Consider the following 27,274-nt stretch of genomic DNA (forward strand, 5'->3'; position numbering starts at 1 on the left):
CTTTACTTTCTTCAGGCCCAGCCTACTTTTCTTTAAGTACGTTGACGTGCGTACGAACTAGCGTGCTACTGCGTGTTCCTTGATCGAATAAACTGTGCACACGCAGACGTGAGCTACTTTGTGTATATGAAGGAGCCCACGTTATGTAAGGTATTTAAGTTCGCAAAAGTAGTGAGACCGTCTAAAGCTATATATGTCGCCATGTTCACGACGGTCATCACCAAATCGGTCAGTCTGATTAGCTACAATGTGATAAAACTAAAATGTGCATACACCCGCTGCGGTGGTCTAGTGGTTATGGCACTTGAATGCTGACCCGAAGGTCGCGGGATCCAATCCCGGCCCACGGTGGCTGCATTCTCGATGGACGCGAAAATGTTTGAGGCCCATGTACTTAGATTTAGGTGCACGTTAAAGAATCTCAGATGGTCGAAATTTCCGGAGCCCTCCACTACGGCGTCCCTCATGATCATATCGTGGTTTTGCGACGTTAAACCCCAGATATTATTACACTCGTTTAGAAAATAGCCCACGCGACAACGAGCATGCAGCTACACTTTATCGAATTACATGTTCCTCTACACATGGCTGTGCTGTCTTCTTTCCAACCAAGACTGCTATCGCCTCTCTGTGCCCGAGATCTGGCATATTATGTTTTTACTGCACGGCCTTTTGCTAGACTCAATTTATCTTTCGCAGTCTTTTTTTACCTTCTTCCGGCCTTTCGGTCAATGTACCGTTCTGCTTCGAGATTGAGCAGAGGGGGCACGCGTCGCCGTTTCCCTCTCCCTCTTTTATTCCCTCTCCGTTTTCCGAGTCGCGCCGCTTTGTTGCCGTTCCGCCAAGGTCACATTAAGCAATAGTCTGTACGGGGTTTCGAAGAGAGAGAGAGGTAGAAAGGGAGAGAGGTGGAGAAAGGGAAGGAGGAGAGAGGCTCGCGTTCACCCGGCTTGTCTGAACGCCCGACAGAACCGGTGCTCTCTCTCCTTCTCTATGCATCCTGCCAACAACGCCCAGACGTATACACACACGCGTTGGCGTGGGCAGAGCCGCTCCCAAACTGCAACAGAGAGACCGATTCTGAAAACCAAGGCCGATGCGTACGCATCATATGGCATGAACGTTACGTGAGAGTTCACACTACGAGAAACTAGAGGGAACTCAAGCACAGAGTACTGTCTTTAACAAGAACTTGTTCTAAGACCAGAGACTTGGGAGGCACACGCCATGCTTTCCGCGTTCGTCGCAGTCCTCGCCCTCGTAGCGACGCTGCTGTTCTGGTATGTACAGTTTCTTTACCCTCATCGCTATAGTGATGGCCGGAACGGAAGTGTACTTCAGAAGGATTCTTGTATTTCTTTTATCTATCACCATATGACTTCCCGATGCCGCTGACAGTTGGAGCGTGGTGGCCGTGGTACGAGTCAATGCCAAAAAGATCAACGAACAGATTATTGACAATACAGGCACTTCGCGACTTAATGAAACGCTTCCGTCAGCCGAGATTTCGGAAAGAGCAAACGAGACAATCGGTGCATACTCCCGCGCATGCCTGAATAGCAACACATCCAGAGCCTGGCATTGTCAGTGGAGACGGCATGGTGAAGTTGGCAACGCCTACATATACGTCAGACTCCGCGCCGCTTTTGGGCGCAGAATATGTCGCCGTTTACGGGCCGTTGTTGCCAAGATGGCAATTCCCTGAGCTATATATATAAATGGCAACTGTTTTTAGCAGGGGCGTAGCCAAGGAGGGAGTTGGGGGGGGTTCAACCTCCCCCCCGAAATTTTTCAGTTTTGCTTACGTATATATACACGCACACATACAAACGCTCGCTCGAACATACATAAGGTGTGGTTGAACCACCCCCCCCCCCCTGAAAAAAATTTCTGGCTACGCCAGTGATTTTAGTGCTCTTCGTGTCTGCTTCTGCAACCGCGCTGACAGTGATAAGAACCATATAAGATGATTAGGCTTCAAAGTCAAGGCATCCCTTCACTTTTCTGCTAGCATGTGCTGATTTCTTATAACATATACACGAGGCCCTTTCTAACCACACGGACTCGTCGAAATTAACTATAGGGTACGTCCACGGCAAGTATACGCGCGCGTTAAATGCTACATTCGCGATGGGAACGAGTTTACCTTGGTATGGAGGGTAGCTTTTCGTAATTCGCCGACTGCTGCGAAAAAAAAAAAACGCTCGATACGTGTAGGTGTATTCAGTTCTAGTTTCCTTGTGTTAGTGCTACTAATCATTCTCGTGATCCGGGAACGGTGGACGAAGGCTGTCAGACCGTTGTCTCGCAACTGACTTTTGTATCGAGCTCCTTGGCCTTATATGGCTCTTTAGCCATCAACACCAAGTTATCGTCTAGGCCATTATCTATCATCTCACATATGTTAGCTGAGAAGAGGTTACATTACTTATTGCTCCCTGAAAAAGATAACCGTGCTCCAAAGGGCTCCCCTGTATATATAAATAAAGGCAAAGCGAATGGTAGGGAGGAATTACCCAGAACATGTCCAGCTTGCTACCTTGCACTGGTGAAGGGAGAGAGACCGTTAAGAAAGAAAAGAAGGTGAGAAAGGCTTAAAAATATTTTAAAGAAAATCGAAAAACACAAACACTCAAACACTGGAGGTTCATAGTAGCTCAACGAGGCCGGTTGAGATACATTATATATACAGCTCACGTGCCTGTTTAATTTTGCTAAATATCATGCTCAGTGCTTTAGTTTTGACTCAATATTTGTTGGGTGGCATTACTGGGAATATAGTTTTACGTTAGCGCACCGAAGAAACTCGTTATGCTTTAAGAAGGTTCAAGAAATATGCTTGATTGACATTGTGAAGCCGTCTAGGTTATATAAGGAGGAGTCATTATGGAGGCGTGTGCGCTTCAGACAGACCGTGTAGCCTTGACGTGTTGTGTCTGGATTAAGCCGAAGAAAAGCTCTGGCAGTTTGCCAGAACAACTGCCGTCACTCTCGGTAGCCGGGATCTCCACTACGTCTTCGAGATAGCAGGCAGAGATAAATCCGACACCGTAGTTGTGCCACGATGCCCCCATTCATTCACGTGGGACAAGATGAAACATTGCTGAAGTCAACAAAGCTCTGTTTCGTTTAACTTTAAAACTGCTATACCGAGAAGGTTATTCTGAAGCAGCATCGCTAATAATTTACTTTTTAGAATAGAACATATATTCTGTGAGCTACGTAGTCAACGCTGAGTAAAACTGTATATTTATTTCAGAAAAAGTAGCAACTCATAAAATACATGCGTCAATACAGAATAATTAATTTATATAATTGGGAAGGTGGAGGTGGGTGCAGCACGGCTTCTGCAGCAAAAAGGAATGGAGTGATTGGGAGTAAGCAAATATCTTAATTATGGACAACGCGTCTCATCGACTTGCAGGTCTCCCCCGTGGTACGTTATTGGAATTAGAGTAGGACGGTGGAAGCTTTACCTGTTTCGCGCAACCGAACGTAAACTTTTCACCCTGTTCTCTATAGGTGGCTGCGAAGAGCATTCACCTTTTGGAATGACAAAGGAATAACGCACCTTACATTCCGCCAGTACATGCGGTTCCTCTACGACCTGTACACAAAGGTGGGTGGTTGTATTTTCACATGAGCCCAATTATCGTAAAAACCTTGCAATTGCGTTTGTAGGTTCCACAACATTAAGCGTTCTCTGGAACTCATGCTGCATTTTTACACAGGATTAGAGAAAACTGTCATCATGTCAACGACCAAACGTGCCTGGTGTGTGTTCTAGTGAAGCTATATGATAATACATGGACTGCAGCATAAGGACATCCAGGCCACGCCGCTTTTCAAGTTACAATTGTAAAATAGAAAGTTTGTAACGAGTTCCTGATATGGCATGTTAGGTACATCGACAAACATTACCCTGTCAATTGATTTGCTGTATCCGTATGAACTCGAGATATGGCGTTATGTGAATGTGTATCGTCTCTTTGCAGCCCGTGAACAAGGTGATCATCCAAGCCTATAATCAATACGGTCGCGTGTACGGGTAAGTGCGCAATCTCGCTTTAAGATGCTTGATTGAGAATCGTTGTACAGCCGTGCCTCTGTATTCTTTGTTGTTTTGCGTGCCCCACTTGTACTACACCTCAGGTAATCGAATGTCAACTATCCAATATACATGGGACCGCACTCAAAAATGTTTCCGTTCTTAAGTGCTATTAAGTATAGGCCAACCGTCTTCGCGAATGATATGTCAAGTACCAGGATTGGTTAAAATTCGCTCTTACGAAAAATTTTAACTTAATAACGTCTGGAGAATTCGGGCTCTGTTCTTTTGCACTAGCGAAATTCAGGTGACCCCTACTACGAGTTGGTTTAGTGGCACAAGATCGAGTCGTCAGTCCCATTAAAACACTAATATGCCGAGTCGGGGGGGTGTCAGTGCGCTTTGGCGAACCTGCTTGTATGAAGTATGACGACATGCATGCAAATGAAATGCTGCCGTGTTTCTTCAGGTCAGCTTGACTTTTCACTCTGTCTTTTTCGCGTCAAAAATACATTTTTCGTGAGCAGTGAGAAAATAATTTTTTTTACAGTTCCTACCAAGGCCTGGCGCCTACCCTTGTGGTTGGAGATCCAGACATCTTGCGAGAGGTCATGGTCACTAAATTCAAGAACTTCTCAGACAGATCGGTGAGTATAGAGATTTTGGTTGAGGATATTTTTTTGTCTAGGAAGCCGCGGAAACCAATGGTTCATTTGAACTAAGCATTCTGTTGAAGGATTCTATGCATTGACTGGAAATAGCCTAAGATCACTAAAAATATGAGGCGATAACGTTGTTTTTGTTATAACTGTAATGAACTTTCATTGATTAACTTTTCCCTTTATTCACAAGCTATAAATAAACGCCAAAATCACCTAAAATAATGCCCTATAATGAGCACTAGAATAAAATAATTAAGAAATTCTGGTTATGTTTGTCTGCACGTTTTTTATTCCCTGCAGTTATCTCAGTCCTTGGGGACTGAAGTTTGGAAGAAGTCCATCATGAACCTGTCCGGTGAGGAATGGAAGAAAGCAAGAACAATCTTTACGCCGGCGCTCACTGCAACGAGACTTAAGACGGTAAGCATAATACAAGACAATGTCCCGTGAAGCAGATTACTAGATAAACATTTTCATTACACATTTCTGAGAGACATCACATTCTTAAGGTAGGGTGAGAGTTTGAAAGTGAGTTTCAAAGATACGAGAAACAGCGCGAAACACGGGACAGTGAATGAGATGAACCAAGCGCTTGGTCCGTCTCATTCCCTGTCCCATGTTTCGTGCTGTTTCTCGTATCGTTGAAAATGTACCAACCGGCCCAAATAAGCACTTTAGTGAGTTCCAAAATTTGGCTCTACAGCAGTGGTAATAAAAGATAACACCTATAAAATTTGCAAGGTATTTTAAAGGCAGACGCCAGTTGCATTGGAGCTCAAAATTTGTTTCAAATTGTGTTTAGTGTTTGTTATTTCAGTTTTTTTCGTTTTTCAAGATATGTACTTTCTTTATTATGATATGCTATCTGCAGAGCACTGCAATTTTGCGCACAGGTATCCACTAACGCTTTACAGAGGTGGAACTAAAATTGTGAGCTTAAAACAAAAATTTGCTTTGTTATGTTTTTTTTTTACGTTTGTCGATACATGAAAATTGCCACTTATGAATGTCTTTTTTTGTAGTAAAAAAATACAAATGCACCTAGGGCACTGATGTAGTTCTAGTTATGTAAGTGCCACTAGTTAACATATGTGAGAAGTTTTTTGTTTGCTTATGCGTATAGTTCCTGAGAAAAAGGTACGCAAACTTCAAAAATGATGTTTTGAGAAAAACGCAAAAATTTCCTAGGGGTACATCCATATTTCCTGCGAACGTGTCAAAAAAAAGGACCAAAATTATTTTTGAAACCACGAGTGCCCATGTAGGATATATTTGCTGAAAGATAAAGAAATTTTCTATCAGGTGATTGCAAAGGAAGTCTCAACCCACCTTAAACCTGCTCAACACTTGCATCATCCTGCATCATACAATCATCTAGAATCTGGTAAACAGCTATCCTGCATCATTTTATCCTGCATCATTATATTCCTACCAGAACTCGCTACCGACAACCTGAGACAACTCAACAGACAGTCGGTCTCGGTGCTTCTCGAAGCGGCGGTGCCAAATGAAGTCAGGGACGTTAGAATCAACACATGAAAAAATGTCCTGGCTGTCGACGTTGCACACGAGACTGCACTGAGCACATTGACCAAAATTACGGAACTTGATGGCATAAAAGTTCGCTCGTACATCCCATTGGCCAGTGATACCACTACTGGTGTCATCTACGATGTGGACGTCTCTGTTTCCAACACAGACTTGCCCAGTCTGGTGAAGCCAATAGTAGATGGCATCCCTATCATACACATGTCGCGCATGGGCACATCTCGCTGTGTAAAACTAACATTCTAGGGTGAATCTCTGCCCTCGCATGTCAAGGTAGGCCACTTTCGGCATCCTGTACGACCGTTCATTCCAAGGCCACTCCAATGCCGCAAGTGTATGAGGTTTGGACACGTGAGCGCCGTGTGTCAGAGCACGATCATTTGCTCGCGCTGCGCCGAACCGCATGCTGCAGACTCCTGTGATGCCACGATCCTCAAGTGCCGCAATTGCGTCGGGTCCCATGACGCTTCGTCAAATGAGTCCCCCAAGAAACAGAAGGAAAACGAGATCCTAAAGCAGATGGTACGAGACCGCTCATCTCGTCAGGAAGCTGTTGCTCTGGTCACAAAGCGACGCTCCCGACGCCGTAGAGGGTCAAGGAACTCTGTGAAGCGCAGTTCACAGGTGACACCTCATACTCTGCTTCCTAGACTAGACACGCCCGAGTCGATTTTTGAGGACAAGACCCCACCAGAGCACATGGACACTGAAGCATGGCCGGCATTGCCAAAGCTGCAGCCAGAGCCACAGCCCGAACCACAGTCACAGCCAAAGCCACAGCACCATACACAGCGACTCCAATGGTCGCAGCAGACACAGACCGGGTCAACGACAGCGCTGGTTTCCCACGAGTTAACGGAGAAAGACAAGGACATTGCTGCGATGCTTCGCTCTCTTCTGAACACCATATTCATGCTCTTGAATAAGCTAAACATTCCGTCAGCCCGAACTGCCCTGCAAGTGCTGGAAATTCTTGATCCAGTGTTTTCAGCGCTGCAGTAATCACAACGGCTCGCCCACGGCCCTCTCAAATGCCGCGATTCCCCAATTTCAGAACGCTGATGTCATGTAGGCTCCAGCCTGAGTGACTGATTGTACCCCCTTTGCACGTGCAGTGCTCTCCTCCTCTCTCTATCTCTTCCTCTTTCTATTCCCCGTTCCCTTATCCCCAGTGCAGGGTAGCAAACCGGACGTTCGTCTGGTTAACCTCCCTGCCTTTCCTCTTCTCTTTCTCTCTCTCTGCATCATTTTATTTAATGCACAAAAGAGCGTTTCGTGTAACACCTACAAACAGCTATATAGATAGCGACGGTTTAGATATTTCTCTTTAACCTCAGATCCTAAGAAACCTACAGCTTTCACGCCTTCCTGCGCCCAACGCAGGAAGCTTTCACACCTTTCTGCCTCCAACGTATTCCACGCTTCGTCTAAATGTAATGGCATGCACTCGGGCCACCTTCTGCCCTTGCGCCATAAAAATCCATGCATTATCACCATGATTTGAACATTATGTCGGTGAGTTCTCAGATTTTCTTCAGGACGACGCGAATGTAGCGTCTTTTTCTATGGCTTCTATGCTCGCGCTCCGAGTTTTTTCTGTAAAAGTAAATGGCACCTACTCTTTATTTAGAACGCTCTTTTGCTTACCTATATTTTTCAATTTCAGATCTTGGCGAAAGTAAAAACTGTTGCTGGAAAGATGACGTCACGAGTCAAGGAAGCGGCGGCTAAGGATGAGCTCGTGAATTTCAGCGGGTGAGTTAGTGCCAGTGCTCCAGTTTATTCTTAATTCGGTAGATGCCTCCTGCTAAGGAGGGTTGATTCCTCAGTTGTACCAACCTGTCAATCTTAAGAAGCCCTCACAATCTTTCGAAACTTCCATTTAGGGGCAATTGTGGCACGTCGGACATGCATTTTGTACGTGAACGAAAACGGCTAGAAAGATAAACTTTGGTGTAAATTAAGGCAACATCATGCTGAGTGCGTGTAAAATTTTTTAGCTTGATGGGCTTCCTTACTTTAAAAGAGAGGGCAGACATGACAGCTAAACTACGGTTTGTCTGTCGTTTGTAATTTTTTTGGTCTATAGACTAAACACATTCAGTGCTGAATGCATTTTCATAATGTCTGATTACCAATAAAGTGCCGCATAATGAATCCTCTGAAAGGCAGATAGATATCTTAGCCTTCCCAAAAAGTGATCATTAAAAAAACATGACTTGCAGTTTGCAGGCATATCAATGTCGAAATTCAAGTTAAAGGGTGCAGTTCCTCTTAAGGTCTTTAGCTCACGTGGGATTCATCTTAAATATGAAAGAACGGTTCCCTCAGATAATAAAAAAAAATGTGATCAGGCGATGAGATATGGCAGTTTTACGTGACAAAAGAAAGTTTTTTGCCTCATATAAATATTTACTTGTGTTCCACACAAGCGGATTTTACAACTGGCCAACGGCGAACCCAAATACACTAAGCGGCGATATCAAGTTTTCAGCAACAACGCTTGAGGCTCGCATGTTGCTACAGTAAAAAACACTCTACGCTCACATTTGTAGAGACAAGGAATTGCCAGCCCTCTCAACAAAAATATACCCGGCGAAAATCAAAATGAACTAGTATTATTAAATGCGAAGCATTTCTTAGCGAACTTCTGCGACTTTGACCGTATCTATCTATCTATCTATCTATCTATCTATCTATCTATCTATCTATCTATCTATCTATCTATCTATCTATCTATCTATCTATCTATCTATCTATCTATCTATCTATCTATCTATCTGTCTATCTATCTATCTATCTAGCCGCCTACGACTTCGTGCTCTCCTGGTCGCTTGGTTAATCGAATGTGCACCAAAATTGGTATGGCGTAACATGACTGTATGACGAACATAAATAACAAGTCATAACATGAAAATCATGACACGAATGTCATGTACAGCATGATTTACATGCTACGCTCATGCTGCGCTGGCGGTCGTTTCGCTAGGTTTATGTACACCAAAATTGGCATCTTGCGATGTGACCGTTTGACGAACATAAATAACACAAGTTATCATGAAAATCATGACACGCATGTCGTGTACAGCATGACTTACGTGCGACGCTCATGGGGCGCTGGCGGCCGTTTCGCTAGATTGATATGCACCGAAATTGGTATCTTGCGACGTGACCGTGTGACGAACATAAATAACACGAGTTATCATGAAAATCATGACACGCATGTCATGTACAGCATGACTTACGCGCGATGCTCATGGGGCGCTGGCGGCCGTTTCGCTAGACTGATATGCACCAAAATTGGTATCTTGCGACGTGACCGTGTGACGAACATAAATAACACGAGTTATCATGAAAATCATGACACGCATGTCATATACAGCATGACTTACGTGCCACGCTCATGGGGCGCTGGCGGCCGTTTCGCTAAATTGATATGCACCGAAATTGGTATCTTGCGACGTGACCGTGTGACGAACATAATTAACACGAGTTATCATGAAAATCATGACACGCATGTCATGTACAGCATGACTTAAGTGCCACGCTCATGGTGCGCTGGCAGCCGTTTCGCTAGCTTGATATACACCAATATTGGTCTCTTCCGACGTGACCGTGTGACGAACATAAATAACACGAGTTATCATGAAAATCATGACACGCATGTCATGTACAGCATGACTTACGTGCCACGCTCATGGGGCGCTGGCGGCCGTTTCGCTAGATTGATATGCACCGAAATTGGTATCTTGCGACGTGACCGTGTGACGAACATAAATAACACGAGTTATCATGAAAATCATGACACGCATGTCATGTACAGCATGACTTACGTGCCACGCTCATGGTGCGCCGGCCGCCGTTTCGCTAGCTTGATATACACCAATATTGGTCTCTTCCGACGTGACCGTGTGACGAACATAAATAACACGAGTTATCATGAAAATCATGACACGCATGACATGTACAGCATGACTTACGTGCCACGCTCATGGGGCGCTGGCGGCCGTTTCGCTAGATTGATATACGCCAAAATTGGTATCTTGCGACGTGACCGTGTGACGAACATGAATAACACGAGTTAATATGAAAATCATGACACGCATGTCATGTACAGCATGACTTACGTGCCACGCTCATGGTGCGCTGGCGGCCGTTTCGCTAGCTTTATATACACCAAAATTGGCATCTTGCGATGTGACCGTGTGACGAAGATAAATAACACGAGTTATCATGAAAATCATGACACGCATGTCATGTACAGCATGACTTACGTGCGACGCTCATGGGGCGCTGGCGGCCGTTTCGCTAGATTGATATGCACCGAAATTGGTATCTAGCGACGTGACCGTGTGACGAACATAAATAAGACGAGTTATCCTGAAAATCATGACACGCATGTCATGTACAGCATGACTTACGTGCCACGCTCATGGGGCGCTGGCGGCCGTTTCGCTAGATTGATATGCACCGAAATTGGTATCTTGCGACGTGACCGTGTGACGAACATAAATAACACGAGTTATCATGAAAATCTTGACACGCCTGTCATGTACAGCATGACTTACGTGCCACGCTCATGGTGCGCTGGCAGCCATTTCGCTAGCTTGATATACACCAATATTGGTCTCTTCCGACGTGACCGTGTGACGAACATAAATAACACGAGTTATCATGAAAATCATGACACGCATGTCATGTACAGCATGACTTACGTGCCACGCTCATGGGGCGCTGGCGGCTGTTTCGCTAGATTGATATGCACCGGAATTGGTATCTTGCGACGTGACCGTGTGACGAACATAAATAACACGAGTTATCATGAAAATCATGACACGCATGTCATGTACAGCATGACTTACGTGCCACGCTCATGGTGCGCTGGCGGCCGTTTCGCTAGCTTGATATACACCAATATTCGTCTCTTCCGACGTGACCGTGTGACGAACATAAATAACACGAGTTATCATGAAAATCATGACACGCATGTCATGTACAGCATGACTTACTTGCCACGCTCATGGGGCGCTGGCGACCGTTTCGCTAGATTGATATACACCAAAATTGGTATCTTGCGACGTGACCGTGTGACGAACATAAATAACACGAGTTAACATGAAAATCATGACACGCATGTCATGTACAGCATGACTTACGTGCCACGCTCATGGTGCGCTGGCGGCCGTTTCGCTAGCTTGATATACACCAAAATTGGTATCTTGCGACGTGACTGTGTGACGAACATAAATAACACGAGTTAACATGAAAGTCATGACACGCATGTCATGTACAGCATGACTTACGTGCCACGCTCATGGTGCCCTGGCGGCCGTTTCTCTAGGTTGATCGACCCCCAAGTTGGTATTGCGCGACGTTACTGTGTGACGAACATAAATAATAGGAGTTAACATGAAAACCATGACACGCATTTTCCTCAATGACATACAAGACGATGTATGCAGCTCTTTGCTGGCTGCTTCGCATTACATCGATTCCCACAATGCGTGGGATCTGCCGGCTTTTTCATTCCGCTTTATTACAACGGCGGTTCAATATTTACCGGCATAATGTAGTGGTATTTCCACAGTGCTGCTGTCTTGCCAAATAAAATATCTATTTGATAGCTCTATCGACTTTTGGGGCTTCGCACTACAACAGCTCGAAGCCAGTCGCGCGCACTTTTCTGCAAACGGCAAGCGGCTTCTCTCGCCCCGCCACGGTGGTCTAGTGGTTATGGCGATCGACTGCTGACCCGAAGGTCGCGGGATCGAATCCCGGCTGCGGCGGCTGCATTTTCGATGAAGGCGAAAACGTTTGAGGCCCGTGTGCTTAGATTTAGGTGCACGTTAAAGAACCCCAGGTGGTCGAAATTTCCGGAGCCCTTCACTACGGCGTTTCTCCTAATCATATCTTGGTTTTGGGACGTTAAACCCTAGATATTATCAAGCGGCTTCTCTCAGGCTTCCAAATAACAACGCCATATCGAACTGATAACCCTACAACCGCAAGGGACCTGCTTGCGCATTATGGTTTTACCCGACAAGTATACGCCCCTCCCCACAAACATCTAGCAGGAGAGGAGGCCATAAATTGAAGAAAAATTCAAAGCTGGGTTTATTCCCACCTAAAAAGATTACACGCCATGTTCCCGACGTCCTATCGACGTTCCTGCCCCTGGTGCAGAGGAAGTCGTACACTATAACACATGACCCGGCTCTGCTTCAATCATCCACGTGTTAGACACAGAAATGAGACCAACACACACGTTACAGCAGTGAGAGGCGCGACCGTCCAGCTCTGACCTGGCCGACCACTGACCTGATACGGCTGATCGACCATGCTGAACGGGCGGCTATAGGACTTGTGGGGCCCTCGACTAAGGCACGCCCCTCATAACAGTATTTCGTATTTCATTAAATGTGTTCTGTTTTGTTTTAATGATTGGCGTGCATGAATCTCGGTGCATAGCACCTGCGCAGTTAACTTCCAAAAATTAGCCTGTGTACGTACCATCACATTTCGCGATATGGAATTCAATTTTTGAATCCCAGCAAGCATTCCGGGAAACGAGCAAGGGCTTTCGTTGAGTGGCACATCTCGACGACGATACACATTGGTTAAGTCTTCGCAATGAAAGCGCAATTTTATTCTTTGCAGGCTCGCCACCAACACGGCACTCGACATCACAGCTGCTTTGAACTACAGTATCGATATCGACAGCGAGAATGACACGAGCCACCCCATCATAAAATCTCTTGAATCTATTTATATGAGCACAGGCGGCTGGAGAGTCGTGATGCTGTGTAAGTATTGGCACTTTTTCCTGCATGAGGAGATGAGTGACACTTTCAACGCACTATGACGATTGGTTAGTAACATTGACGACAGTCGTTCCACATCAATTTCATGATGTCATTGCAGCCGGTTCTAACGCTGTCTACTAACGCTTTCACACATAAATTTTAAACAGTACTTTACTCGCGACGCGCCACAAGAAATATTGGGTTCTTTAATTAATCATAGAAGCAACGTGGAATTGACTGCCACTTCATTTGCACCATTTTTGTTCTCAAAAGAAAAAGGCGAAGCTTGCACTAAGCCGCGCAAGGCTTGAAACAGCAAAACTGGACGATTGTGAAGTCTAATCCGGTTGCTACTAAATTGTTTCTAGACCTTAGCTAGGTGATGCAGGTTCTAGGTTGCCTCTAGGCTTTAGCTAGGTGGTGCTAGGTTGCTTCTACGTTGATTCTCAGCGCAGAGAGGTTCGAGTTAAACGAAGGACAGTCACAGAAACGACGCGGATGTCCAAACTCCAGACAGAAATTTGCGCTGAAGCTAAGCGTTCGCACCTCTCATAGATCTACGGGCACGACGTCGTTGGCGTAGGCCTTCCATCGCTTCTGGGTCTTCTCGCAGCCGCCCTTGCCTTTCCCGTTACCTAGTATTCCCTCGTTGTACGCACTCGGGGTCTTCGGCTCGCCGCCGTTGCTTCGCAGCCATTTGTTTTTGGGCCAACTGTGGCCTTCTTCATTTTCAGTGGACCAGTGATGAACAATGGGATTTAACCAATTTCTTTGGCACATACCCGTTTATGATTGTGATGGCTCTTGAATCCTTCATTTTTAGTGGACCAGAGGGGAGTAGTGGGATTTACCCCATTTTTTGGCACATACCCGTTTATGATGACGATAACTTTTACAGCGAAAGCTGTTATGAGATCATTTCACTGGCCGTTTTTGGCGCCGTAGTTGTCCGCCGCCGCCGCCGCCGCCGCCGGTGTCCGTAACCAGTATCGCTCGAAATAAGAAAAGAAAAAACGAAATAAGAAAAAAAAATTCCAGAATGGAATGAGGTTCGAACGTGGGCTTTCTGCGTGGGAGCCCAGTATTCAACCTCTGAGGCATGCCGGTGCTTGAAACTGCTTTGCAAAAAGGTCCTATACAGGCTTCATGTCGGGAAGGAACCACATTAGCATATGCAATATAGCGTGGTAGAAGAGTAAAATAAGCACCAAGCGTCGTACAACGCGAATTCTGTAACCAGGCGTCACACAATGCGAATTGCGCAACGAGTAGGTTGTTGAATGCTTCCAACCCATTACAAAGGACTCTGCCATAATTCTTCATCGTCATCAGGCACAGCATCAACAAAGTGCGCATAATGCCTTACATGCGTATAGCAGGTACCAACGCTCTCCGTAGAATGACGAAAAATGGCACAGTGCCTGCTGCCCTACTTCTCAAAAAATTACAATGATATATAGCGTAGTGGGTTCCTCGCAAGTGCACTTGTATTGGTTGCCAAGGAAGCCCATAAGCGCATGATCCATTTCCTCGGGGTCTCATTAAAGTTCTCCGTCCCCCCCCCGTCTCTCTCCCACGTAAACGTATGTTATACAGCATGACGGGAGAGGGAAATAGCGACCGGGCGTCACCCAATGCAAATTACATAACTGGTGGCCCGTTTAAAGATTCCAACCCATTACAAAGGGCTGAGCCATAATTCTTCATCGTCATCAGTCGTCGCGTCAACAAAGTGCACATAATGCCTTACAGACATGTAGCTGGTGCCGCGCTTCTCCGCGGAATGACGAATAGTGGCTTAGTAGGTGCTTCCCAACTTCACAAAAATTGTAATTTATGGCGTAGTGGGTACCTTTCTAGTGTACTTGTATGGTAGCCCCAAGAGAGCTTAACGGGCTCTAGAAACGCCGCTCTTCCAGCTTTCGCTGTGACTGTGCTGCGGTTTCAGCGCAGGCCTGGCGTTTTTTTGGTTCGTCTGACAAGGAAGGATTTGCTAAACAGCTTTGCTGTTAAAAGGAATAGCATCAGGTTACTGTACCCAATGATAGATCAACATGTCCATTTATGTAACGTATTATTGCTGCATAGCTTCGTACCACTATCGCAAAAGCTAATGTAGTGTGCAGAAAAAACGTCACAATACGCGAAACCCTAGTATGCAGATAGCTAGGACCATGTAGCTTTTGCTAGTTTTGCTTGTAACCACTCCTCTCTATTATGTCGTGTTGGCCCTGAGGGTACGTTAAATAAAATAAATAAATAAATAAATAAATAAATAAATAAATAAATAAATAAATAAATAAATAAATCTTACAAAACCAGTTAAAGCATAAGGAGGTAGGTTACTCACACACACTATGAAACCGCAGTTTTTGTGCAATTGCCAACATTAGACAATGTAATAAAGATTCTCATAAGACGACAGCTGTGGAAAGCTTACGTCTACGAATGTTGAATGAAACTTCTCAACTGGTTTATTGTAGGGACTTAATAGCTTGAAAATGCGGCTTTGTGGCAATGTCGCCTGCACGTCTCAAGCCTCTCCTCTGCATTCGTCTTTCGCGCTTTGTTTCCATCATGTCTCATCAACATGCCTAAGCAGACACCCTATAGTGCTCTGTACAGTGATTTGTATAAAAAAAATCTACGCATATCCACGAAGTGAGCGATGATGAGTGGGCGAAGCACTGGAGATCGTTCGGTAACCGTGAATCTCCCGTGACATTGCCCACTCGCGCATGTAAATGAGTGACAACGCGTATGTACAGTTATATACAATGTGTTTTATTGGTCATAACTCGTATGTCGTGTTCAGTTGTGGATTCCGTTTTGCCTTCATTATTACTGCTTTGCGGTCCGTGAAATGTAGAGCCAAATTTTCTTCGATCGGATCTAGCCTGAAGTTGGCAAAGACGAGGTCGCGCGTCTCCGAGCCCGAGAACGGTCTATTTTGGGACCATGTGCGCGCTACGCGCGCTCTGTAGACGGTTTTCCGCATGTTGTCACCTGTTAATCGATGCGCTTGTTTTCGAGCAGCTTTCGAGCGGCGCCACTCCGAGTTCGGTCTATTTTTTAAACCATATGCGCGCTACGCTCGCTCTGTAAACGGTTTATGCACAGCTGCCTAGCACCTGCGCTTCGGCTGTATACTACGGCGGACGGACGGACATTTTGAGGGCTTAAAGTGCTTCGCCCCTAAAAAAGGCCCAGGAAATGTTTCCGCATACGCAACCCTAATTTGCTGGCTTACACTCGTAACGCGCGGCTTACATTCAGTGTGATCACGAACGCGCGCGCGGGCACGCGGCGGCATCCCGCGGCCGACACGGTAACTATGCAGCTCACGATGCTCAAATCGGCCAATGGTCGTGTAGTTTCGGTTTATGGCGCAGTCATTTGAATTTATGGCACCATTTGTCGAGAGAAGAGGGAACGATTTCTAGCTGACTTTGAGAATTAATTCTAAATTCCAGGTCGCGTGCTGCACTGTAATTTTTGTCTCTCGTGTTCTCGGGAGCCTCGACTACCGATCAGCAGCGTTGTCTGACCATTCTGAAAAAGTGTTGCAGGGACCCCTAAAGAGCCCCGGGTGGCGAAAATTTGCAGAGCCCTCTACTACGGCGTGCCTCACAATCGCATCGAGGTTATGGCACGTAAAATCCCAGAAATTATTATTAAGAAAAGGGCTCGGCCATGCATGAAAAGCAATGAGAATTATTGCAATTTACTCCCGATTTATTACAGTTCTGATGCCTACCCTGTGCAAGATCGTGAAACCTGACTATCCCCCGAAGTCATCCACCGATTTATTCAAGGCGTTCGTTTCACTCTTGATGGAAGAACGGAAGTCAAAGAACCAGGTAAAGGTATAAACTATATTGATGAAGGTGGTTATGCACTGAGAATAGGGACGTACTTTCGGTGCACACGCCAGCAACAAGTTCAAAAGGACGCTGCCATCATGTCTGAGAGCTGGGCCATAGTTGCTGCGGTTTTGTAATGTAAGCGAACAGTGCACAATACACAAACAGTAGTTAGGTCTGTGATCCTCTAATTATTATTTAAATATTTCGCGTGCTTTTTCACACTATGGACATGCATTATTCTCAGCATGGTATCGGAAAGCATAATTAAAGAAAAAAGAACATGCAGTACATACACGTAAGTATTAGAAATTACCATAAATTAGCATAGGAAGGCTCGTATTTCATTTCTCGTAACTCGCATAGAAATATAAAACCAAGCATTTCAGCCGTTGCAAGAAATAGGGAACGAATGCTATTTTGTCAGATTATTTGATATGATTAATACTGTTCCTGAACGAAAATTAGATGTATAAATGTTTTACTTTGTCATTTTTTTTTTCAACTCGGACAAGTTTCAGGAAGAAGCATCTGTTTACACAGTCGAAATGTAAATGAATGCAGTAGTTACCTGGGTCAAGTTCCCTTCCTTTTTATTTGCAGGAACAAGACGACTTCCTTCAAATTTTCATGAACGCTGATTACAACTGGGAAGACAATGAGCAGAGAAAACCGGAAAATGCTCAAGTGAGAAGTAAGTGTCGCCAGCTTGTGGTACTTGGCAACAGGAGCAAGGTTTCAGTGAGGGCCAGCTCTCTGAGCAAGGACACAAATTTACCGCGAATTGCTGAGAGGAAGGGCCGCGCATGGAGTTATAAGCTTTAGGTGATATTTCGCAAATATTTAGTATTCCGCTGAAGAATTTTTAGGTATTGTGGCTTGAGACGTAAAAAAAATGTCACAGTTTCACAACAAAGGCGAAGCAATGAATGCGATAGCAACAAATTGAAGTGAGGCTGGCAGCTAACTGTTTTGTATCCGATCTCGTGTAACTACAAAACGCTGCTGTAAGAGAATACGGCCGCTCCAAGGAGCGATGCTCTCGACATAGTCACTTCGCATTGAGAGCGCAGAACGTAGAAGGGTATACGAGCCGCCCGCTGTGATGCCGTTCGAGATAGCGCGCGCGCGAGCGATCGCGACCGCGCCTTTAGATTCAAAGTTCAAAGTTGCTCCTCGCGCGACACTCCCCCCCCCCCCCCCCCCAAAGATTCCACACGTAGTTGTTCCGCGAGCACGCGCAAATTCACTGCTCTCATCCTTAACAGCCAACCAGACGCTTTTTCGGTGAACATTTATGTGTTTTGTTTTTCTGCGAGGAGATTCAGTTGGCTTACAGGAGATCGAATGAATAAGTACGGAGTGGACTCTTCTATATAAATGGATTGCTGTGCTTCTACATTAGTTATATACAATGCATTGTTTGTGTCACGTTCTACTGAGCGTAATTTGGAATATGGGAAGCATCCGATGTTGGTCCTGCCGGTATCGATTCAAACACGATAATAATGAAAAAACAAATACCGATGCAACGATGCCATTTCGTCGCTTACTACGCACGCTAGCTTCCTAGTCTAGCGTCCATAAGAAAAAAGTTATCTGTGGTCAGCACCTTCCTCTAAAGTGCGGGAGTAATAGACTGGACGAAAAAAAGGGGCACAAGGACCACAGCATCATTTGTACTTGTGCGTTATTATAGTCCTCCTTCAAAACGTATCTGTTCGTTTTTCATTGACGCAATCACGTCTCTTGATCTATATCAAACCATCAACATCAACGTGAAGAAGCTAGCTCTATGTCTTTGGGTGATCTCCAAGAACGTTTCACTTAGAAACATGTTTTTCTCCTTTTTTTTCCAGAAATGACACTCGATGAGATAACTGCCCAATTGCTGGTGTTTTTCGTGGCTGGCGTTGAGACGGTATCCACAGCCCTCAGCACTACCGCGTACCACCTGGCCCTCAATCCCGAATGCCAAGACAGGGTCATTGCTGAAGTGGACAAGGCATCATCGGAGGTGTGGTAATTATGCTGCACACTCTTTGCCTTGTATAAATATTGTACTTAACAAACAAGAGACCCACTTTTTTTGTATAAGACTGCGAGGATGGATGCACTTGGTTACGTTAAACGTGACGTGAACGCGTCATTAACAACGTATTTATTTTTGGATTTCCGCATAGATCAGCGATGTTTAGTATGAGCTCTGAGGAGATGCAACGTATTTTCACGTTATTTCAGTCGGCACCTTTGTCGAACATGTTTCTCGAGTGTTAATGTGACTGCACTAAAAAGCATCTTGGAGACTGTGTCGATGGCACCCAGCCCCACCCCATTTCCTTTATTTTACTCTAAGACAGATTTCCAGTGCTTTCTGTCACCGTTTCACGAAAAAAAAAAAAACATCCAGAATAACTTCCGCAGATAAGACCAGTCCCTCACTGTACAAACATTTGGGAACAGGACGTCGTTATCAGTGAATACCGGGGCGTTGCGGCAACACTAAAAGCTGTGCGCGCTATACATCAATCACTCGACCTGTTTGCCCGCGATAGAGTCCGCTATCGGAAATACCGGAGTCGTCAATTGATTCAGATAGAGCACTCCACGGCCGAGCTTATACTCGTACATTGGCCCAGTAGAGCTACATCACATCTACCAACACTCCCCTCCAAAGCTTCAATTCGCATGCCGCTCAGATCGCCGCCTGAAATATCATGAGGTGCCGCAACGGTTCTGCGCAGCTTGTAGATCGGCTTGCATTTCCCGAATGTCTATAGACATTTCATATTAGAAGAGACCAACCACGCGTAGGACAACAACATTGGCTCAGAGGGCACAGTCAGGCATATCCTCTGTGAATGCCAGTGTTACGATCTGCCAACAATAGTATTCTCAATTGCACTGTATAGCATGAACGATCGCCGCTTGCAAAACCATCCTCAATAATATAAAGCCTCAATTGTGTTGCTTAACATCTTCAAGACAACAGAGCCTGTAAGAAAAATGGGGGGCAGCTTTACTTAACGCGGAACCCGATTCCGGGCGCGCTAAAAAAAAAGAAAACTGATGCATTAGTCTAAGACGACTGGAAGGCGAAAGCCATCCACCGCTTTTTTCATGCGCTACAATTGGCCGGCGCCGCTCCGCGGAAGCTCGCTCGCTCGCTTGCTTGCTTGCTTGCTTGCTTGCTTGCTTGCCTATATTTGGCTCGTACCCACAACGGCTCGTACCCAAGAAGCCGGCAGCTTGCTTGATCCTTTAATTTTGGCTCTCACCCACCGTAGAGGATTGGCCATGAAACCGGCGGTTAATGTAAGGGAGGAATTTAGAATTTACGCAAAGGAAAAGGAATTAATCGGTTGAACATTATGGCATTCCCGTGTGTCCGTGTGTTTCTACGAATCCCCTTCCATCTCTCATTCTTCTCTTCCTTACTTCTGTCTCCCCTTACCCTTTCCTCGGTGCAAGGTAGCAAACCGGATATTAATCTTTTTGTTAACCTCCCCGACTTTCCGCATTAGCTTTACTCTCTCTCTCTCTCTGTTACCCTCTATTTAAAGGAGCAGACTATAGGGTTAACTGTTACTATGTGCACCTTTGTTTCAGGGGGAAATGACGTACGATTCCCTGCAGGAGATGCCTTACCTCGAAGCCTGCTTTAAGGAGGCGATGAGGCTTTGCACTCCCGACTCGATGTAAGCATCATAACATGTACTATTTCTGTCGTAACCATATTTATCCGCTTTCAATGAAACTAGAGGAGTAGCATTACATGCTCAGCGCATAGCGGTGCTAAAGACATGCATATGCGATTTTCATAGAGGCCAAATGCTAGAGGCCCGTGTACTTAGATTCAGCAGCACGTTAAATAATCCCAGGTGGTCGAAATTTCCTAGCCCTTCACTACGGCGTGCCTCATAATCATATGCAGCTTGTGGCGCGTAAAATAAAAAAAATATGAATTGTGTCCTACATATTCGTTGTGTCCTACATACAATGAATTGTGTCCTACATACAACAATTGTGTCCTACATACAATGAATAGGAAGGTAACCATGACAATTATGTTCCTGGTCAGACAGGTTATCTCACAAAAAGCAAAGTTGTTCGCGACTGCCGTTTCAGTGCCTGTATTCACAATAACATCTTAGGCTAGATTTGTTCATACAACAATGTTTTTGCGCATCCACAACCGTGATTATCACTCGCGAAGCCGTCTGTCCATTGGCAAAGAGCACTTGCTAACTCAAAAGTTTTGCGAACTCGGACCCTGTTCAATGTCGGCCCCTTGCATTTCAGCATGTGTGTATATTGTAAGTGGAGTGCGTATGCGGATACTATGGAGTTTATGTCACGCTCGGAGTGTCTGTTTTTCATAACCCTACAACGATCAGTTTCGGGTATTGTCTTTCGTGTACATCATCTGCCATCATCGTTTTTTTTTTAAATATTATAATGCGACTATGAACACTGAAGCCAGAATGAGATGGCCATATTGCGTACTACAACTATTAAGTGACGGCGATCGCGAAAACTTACAGTTTACTCAGAGACAAAACCAAAGAGATAAAGAAAACAACGCCTGCTAATCTCACAAGGCATCCTAATTCATAGGAAATGTAGTAGGCGAAATAGAATGTATAACTATTGCTATATGATACTATGAAGCTCCATTATGAAGCATGATATACATCAAGGTGGTCTGAAAAAAGATGTTGAAAAAGTTTGTATTGTTAAAGTGTCCACTTTTCTAATATGATCCTCGCACCACAGAATCATGCGCCTCTGCACGGAAGAAACCACAGTGGCTGGTATCCAATTCAAACCAGGGATGTCCGTCGACATTCCGTTGGCAGGAATCCACCACGATCCGGAGAATTTCCCTGAGCCGGAGAAGTTCAATCCAGAGAGGTACGCTACACTCGCGTATATTCAAAGAAACAGCGTGCGAGATAATGTTTTAGTCTTCGCAATCTTTTTCACAGCATGCTTGCTCTTATCGCTTGCACAAAGTTCAATGCATACAAATTCAAATACGGATCGAAGACGCCCTCATTTGAGTGTGATCGAATATGTGCGGCCATGTAGCGCCTGAATTATTACATACCTCACCAGTGAAATAAGCAAGCAACGCACCCGTAAGCAATGGTCTGCAAGTCAGCCAATACGCCAGTAAGCTAGTTTAACGTATTAGAAGGTGCGGCTTCCAATCAAATCGTGCATTGCAAAAGTTTTTTTTTTCAAAGGAAGAGAATGAAGTGTATTCAGAGAAGGTTGTATTTAGAGAAAGGAAGAATATTCAGAATGTTATGTAATCTACCACGGGATTTCTTCAGGGGACATCGCCCAGCTGTTACGGTCGTTCAATTGCAAAACTTAAAGAGCGAATGCATGTTCAGTCCCCACATCATCTGATGGCTGGCATATGTGTTTGCCCGCATTTGATGAGAAAGGATTAAACAAAGGTTTCACTTGTTAGTAATGTTTTAAAATAAATGCATTTAAGGGGATGCTAGCGCTTGTGTGTGACGCCGGCTACAACGAGATAGTCGCCACCGTAAAGTTATCAACAAGCACAAGATTCAACATATAAACATGGACAAACATTCACATGCCGTCTCAGAATTGCAGTGTAAATGCTCTTGCGACAGGAGACTTTTCAGAGCGTAATTGTTTACAAAGCTGAAATGTTCATGTGCAACAGGCAAATTCACACAGCATAAAAGTAGCAATATTTCTGCTCTGTGAAATTTAAGTACAATAGTCATATATGGAGGCACAAATGCTACACAAACACAATATAATAAGCATGTAACCAAGAGTACTCGCTAATAACAATGCGCATAATAATGCTTAGTTGATTCTGTGTCGTTGAGATGTATTTCATTCATCATCATGGTTGTTGGCATTCACATATATGTTTTCCTCTCCTAGGACAATTTCTCGATGGATCTGGTGTTTGAAATAATGTGTTTTTAGCTCGTTTCTAGCGTGATTGAAACATATCACGCACTCTGAATAACGCTTGTTAACAGGTTCATGCCGGAGAACAAGGACTCCATAAAGCCATTCACTTACATGCCTTTCGGTGCCGGACCGCGCAATTGCGTCGGCATGCGCCTCGGCATGGTTCAAGCAAAGACAACTCTCGCCTGCCTGCTCCAGCACGTCAGGTTAGAAACGGGCCCCGAAACAATGGTAAGAATTAGATCATGATCTCTTTGAAGCGCAGCTCCTAGGCGCTCGTCGCTGCGTTGAGCGGCGTCTTTGTCGTAACCGATAGAACGAACGAGGACGAAAGAGAGCGAACGCGGAGCGCAGCGAGCTGCTGTGTTAGCGTCTGCAAGGTCTCGTGTCTGCTCGCGCTTCTTGTGACAGCGCAACGCATGCCTCTCGCGCACGGGCACGAGGAAGTGGGTTGACCTGCGAGGTTTGGGAGGAGGAGGAGGAGGAGAGGTTGAGGAAAGGAAAAGGCGCAACTTCTGCAACCCTAATTGGGAGCACGGCTCAGCGCCTTTGGGAGAAGGCATGCGTTGGTCGAAGGGACACTTTGTGTGCGGAACGCACTTTACGGAATCTCAGATTCTGCGTGTAGTTTTCCGGGCGCAAATTCGCCCATAATAAGCAATATTTAGAATGTAGCTCTTAAGTGAGTAACAACTTTATTAAGTTGTTACTCACTTAAGAGCTGCATTCTAAATAGTGCTTGTTATGGGCGAACTTGCGCCCGGAAAACTACACGCAGAATCTAAGATTCCGCTAGAGCGGAATCTTAGATTTTGCTTTCTTAAATGCCCGTTCCTGCGTTGAGCGCCGTCGGCGTCGGCGTAATAACAAAGTGAACGAGGACGACAGAGATTGAACGCGGAGCGCAGTGGAGGATAATGAACGGCGATAGCGAGCAGAACGTGAGGGGAAGTGAGCGACAGGGACGAGACGATTCCGCGGCGCCGCAGTAGCGGCAGCAGTGCGCGCCCAAGATTGTGCGCGCCATCGCGTGGTCGCCCATGACGTCATCACTAAAGTACGCGGCGAGGGCGTCCACCGATGCGATATATTGAAAGAAAGCGTTGCATGAACGGTGGCCTGTCTGGGCGGCTGTTGTGAAACGCGCCCACGCGCTGCCGAGGTATCCCGGTTAGCGAGGTAGTCGCGCCTCATCTTATCGCAAAATCGAAACACTTAAACAGCTGCGCTCAGAATTCGCATTAGGTAGTATCGTAATCGTCGGCGAATTTTTATACCAATCCGTTGGATACAACTCAAGAAGTCAGGAGAGGCCCAGTCCAGACGGCCGAAGCGCGGCAGCCGATCACCTCCGCGACTTACGAAGTAGTCCCACTCAAGCTCTCGGCACTGTTCTCCGAAGGCGGAGTCACCAGCAGCCAGGCTCATGAGGCCAGTCTGGATTGCGTGCCCACTGGGGCAGTCTCGTATGCATCCGCCTTTAAAGGAGGAAATGCCGCGGACTTCTAAATCTGTGTCCGACTATAGGAAGATGTTCGCAAAGATGGGCTTTATTAGACGTTATATTAGTTGTTTTTGTTTTTTCCAAGCTTGCACCGAATTAGGCGTGTCATCATACCACCTACGATTTGCTCCTTTAATATGATCCTTCTTGTGTAACTATATACATTTTCTCTGTAAATACTTGTCACATATCTAAGCCCATACATAAGTTAAAATAGAGTTGGGAAAGCCACGTGCTTCTAGCACGTTAACTGGTCTTCAAGCCGTATCTGTTATCCACTCGGCTATGCGGCAAGTGAGAATTGATTATTTAGGAGGATATGCACGCACCCCACAGCGACAATACGATTGGTTATAACTGATAACAGTGGGGACGGTCCGGTCAGGCCTCCTCAATGAGGTCAGCCCGTTGTGAGCGACAGATGATAAGACTAACCTTTTCGGCGACTAGAGGCTTTATTTCTGAGAAATCCGTAATGGATTTCCTTGTGGCTTCGTGCTACAAATGGGTGGTTGTGTATTTTCTCTTTCTTAACCCTTCCGCCACCTTGCGGGATTCCGCAGAACTGATCTTCAATAACACTAACATATGACAAAGCACAACTCGTCGCTACGAAGTCACGGCCTCGGTTTCTAGACGCGTGCAGAAATAATGCGCGTGCTCATCATGTAATATATACCAGATTATTTCTACTCTCGCACCCACGTTCAGAGCAAGCATATATAATCTTGACCCCAGCTATCATCAGTCGGCGCTGCCAGAGCTGTTGCGGGCTTTGCTACGTCATAACCGATGGTGAACCAACACTCGTGGACAGCACAGCCAGCGTGAGATAAGGACAGGTCGGGCATTATCGTAGTCCTCCGTTCCAATTAATCAGCAGCACCCCACCAAAAATATCTATGCCCTACAAGCGACGAAAATTCTGGTATATAGTGGCAACGTACGTCACCCCGTTCTCATTTCGCGAACATGCCCAATGTAAGCAATGGCCTCTGGCATCGGTGTAACTCTTATTGGAATGTGAGTAGAATCAAGCTTGGTGGTCACCTTTCAAAACACGTCATCATATCTACAGCTTATCCGAGCAAAAAGATATTTATTCTCTTGTGCCGGTTTCCCGTTATCTTTTCTTCTTGGGCTTAACTTACAGTCTCGTATTCTTCCTCACACCGGTCGTCAGCTCTACACAGGTCATTGTGTTGAACAGAGCATTGTGTTGAACACAATTTGACGCGATGTCCTGATATTCCACGCTGATGTTCCGATATCAAAGAAATGCTGGTATCGGAGCTGCCAGCCCTAATCATGTGAATAATTAAAATTTATTACTTAAAGTAAAGGCATCAATTACCGCCTACTGACGGAACTTAAGTCAATAGGATTCATAGCTTGGCGTCGGTTTATCGATATAAAATCAAACTTAAGGAATGTTGATTTAAGGTGGACATCGAGCTCTAAAACTTCGACAGTCACGGCTTCCTCTCACAACTATGTAATTGCTCAACGAAATCAGATATCTGACTTAGTTAAAGCTGCACATAACAGTGTTCAGGATGGGTGAAACGAAGCTTTTTGACCGTTGCATTATTAAAATTATTTATTAGTAATGATAGCGGAGCGTGTGGGAATAGTTTTGTTGAAATGCATGAGCAAGGTTCCCTAATCACCTAGATTTTTCAATAACTGGTTAAATTAAGCTGTCAGTTTCAAATGTTGAATTGCATGTTGTCTGCGTAATATTGCTGCTCAAAAGAGCAACCTGTTCTTGTTATTCATGTTCAGTAAAAGAGTTTATTCTTTAGTGAGTTTCATACACAAGACATTACTATAGTTTGATACAGCATTAACACTATCGCTTCTCTCCTAGAGTCAGTAGCTCGCATTGCATAAATAATAGATGTGCTTTTTGTTAAAAAAAAAGTAGCGCGTTCAAGTGCCTGTTGATAGCACTAACTTTTGTTTTTCCTACTGGTCAACAGATTCCACTGAAGCTGAAGCCTGGACAGATACTACCATTCTTCGATGGGCCATTGTTCTTACGGCCAGTGCCCCGTCAGAAATCATCAAGCGGTGTTTCCTAATGGACTGGGATGAGTTTCATATAAGTAGCGCGATTTGCGCACAAAAAAAAAAGGACTTGTTGCTGGACAACCTGGTCCTTTTGCAACTGATCATTTCGAACGCCGTGAAAAACCACCAGCATACACAAAACGTGAAACACAGAAGCGCCACTACCAAGTGTATAATGAAACAAGGCTCTCAGAAGAATGAATAAGATTGCTCGACATTTAAGGCATCGTTACCCGCTTTTCTTTTGTTTGCTGCGTTCGCAGCTGGTAAGAAAAATCATGAAATAAAAACAAATTTATTTCTAGAAAACAAGGAGACCGACGGGTCTAGAACACAAGCAAGCGTTTTTAGAGATATAAATAGTATGCTTCTAACAGCTCCTCAACTCTCCGCACCATACGCTTGCTCTAAATCATAGCATACGAAGAACGTGCGAGTAAAAAAGTATGTGCTCCGCATGGTCGATTCCACGAAAGATCGAAAAAGGGTGTATATTTGATGTTTCCGATTTTCCTGATAATTTTCTATGTTGTGCACATATGATTGCACCGCACGAAATCGCAGTTCGTTTTCAAATAAAAATTTGTTTCAACACAGGAAAATTCGGCAAGTGTCGCCGGTTGACGACGACCATTTTACGAAGAATGCGTTTTCGTAACTTCGGAACCACGCTGACAGCTACTCAAGCTATATATTACAAATATATTTCTTTTTGGCGGAAGTAGAAGTAAAGAGGAAATAGATCTTATCATTTCATGGAATTCTGAGTAAATTATGTATTTTTAAAAATTCACGAAAAACGC

At 45.0% G+C, this 27,274-nt stretch overlaps 1 protein-coding gene across 1 annotated transcript; it reads left to right on the forward strand.

Annotated features, from left to right (window-relative positions):
* Positions 1-1,016: 1,016 nt before the first annotated feature.
* Positions 1,017-26,757, forward strand: LOC119390062 (cytochrome P450 3A41). The gene is made up of 14 exons (XM_037657593.2): positions 1,017-1,280; positions 3,523-3,619; positions 3,996-4,048; positions 4,599-4,695; positions 5,011-5,130; positions 7,925-8,013; positions 12,916-13,061; positions 16,806-16,921; positions 17,528-17,618; positions 18,784-18,941; positions 20,534-20,622; positions 21,701-21,838; positions 22,963-23,125; positions 26,381-26,757. The coding sequence occupies exons 1-14, from the start codon at positions 1,228-1,230 to the stop codon at positions 26,480-26,482; spliced, it is 1,512 nt and encodes a 503-aa protein (XP_037513521.1). The 5' UTR covers positions 1,017-1,227; the 3' UTR covers positions 26,483-26,757.
* Positions 26,758-27,274: the final 517 nt, after the last annotated feature.

The sequence above is a fragment of the Rhipicephalus sanguineus genome, chromosome 4 (assembly GCF_013339695.2).
Source record: "Rhipicephalus sanguineus isolate Rsan-2018 chromosome 4, BIME_Rsan_1.4, whole genome shotgun sequence".
In the NCBI taxonomy this organism is placed as follows: domain Eukaryota; kingdom Metazoa; phylum Arthropoda; class Arachnida; order Ixodida; family Ixodidae; genus Rhipicephalus; species Rhipicephalus sanguineus.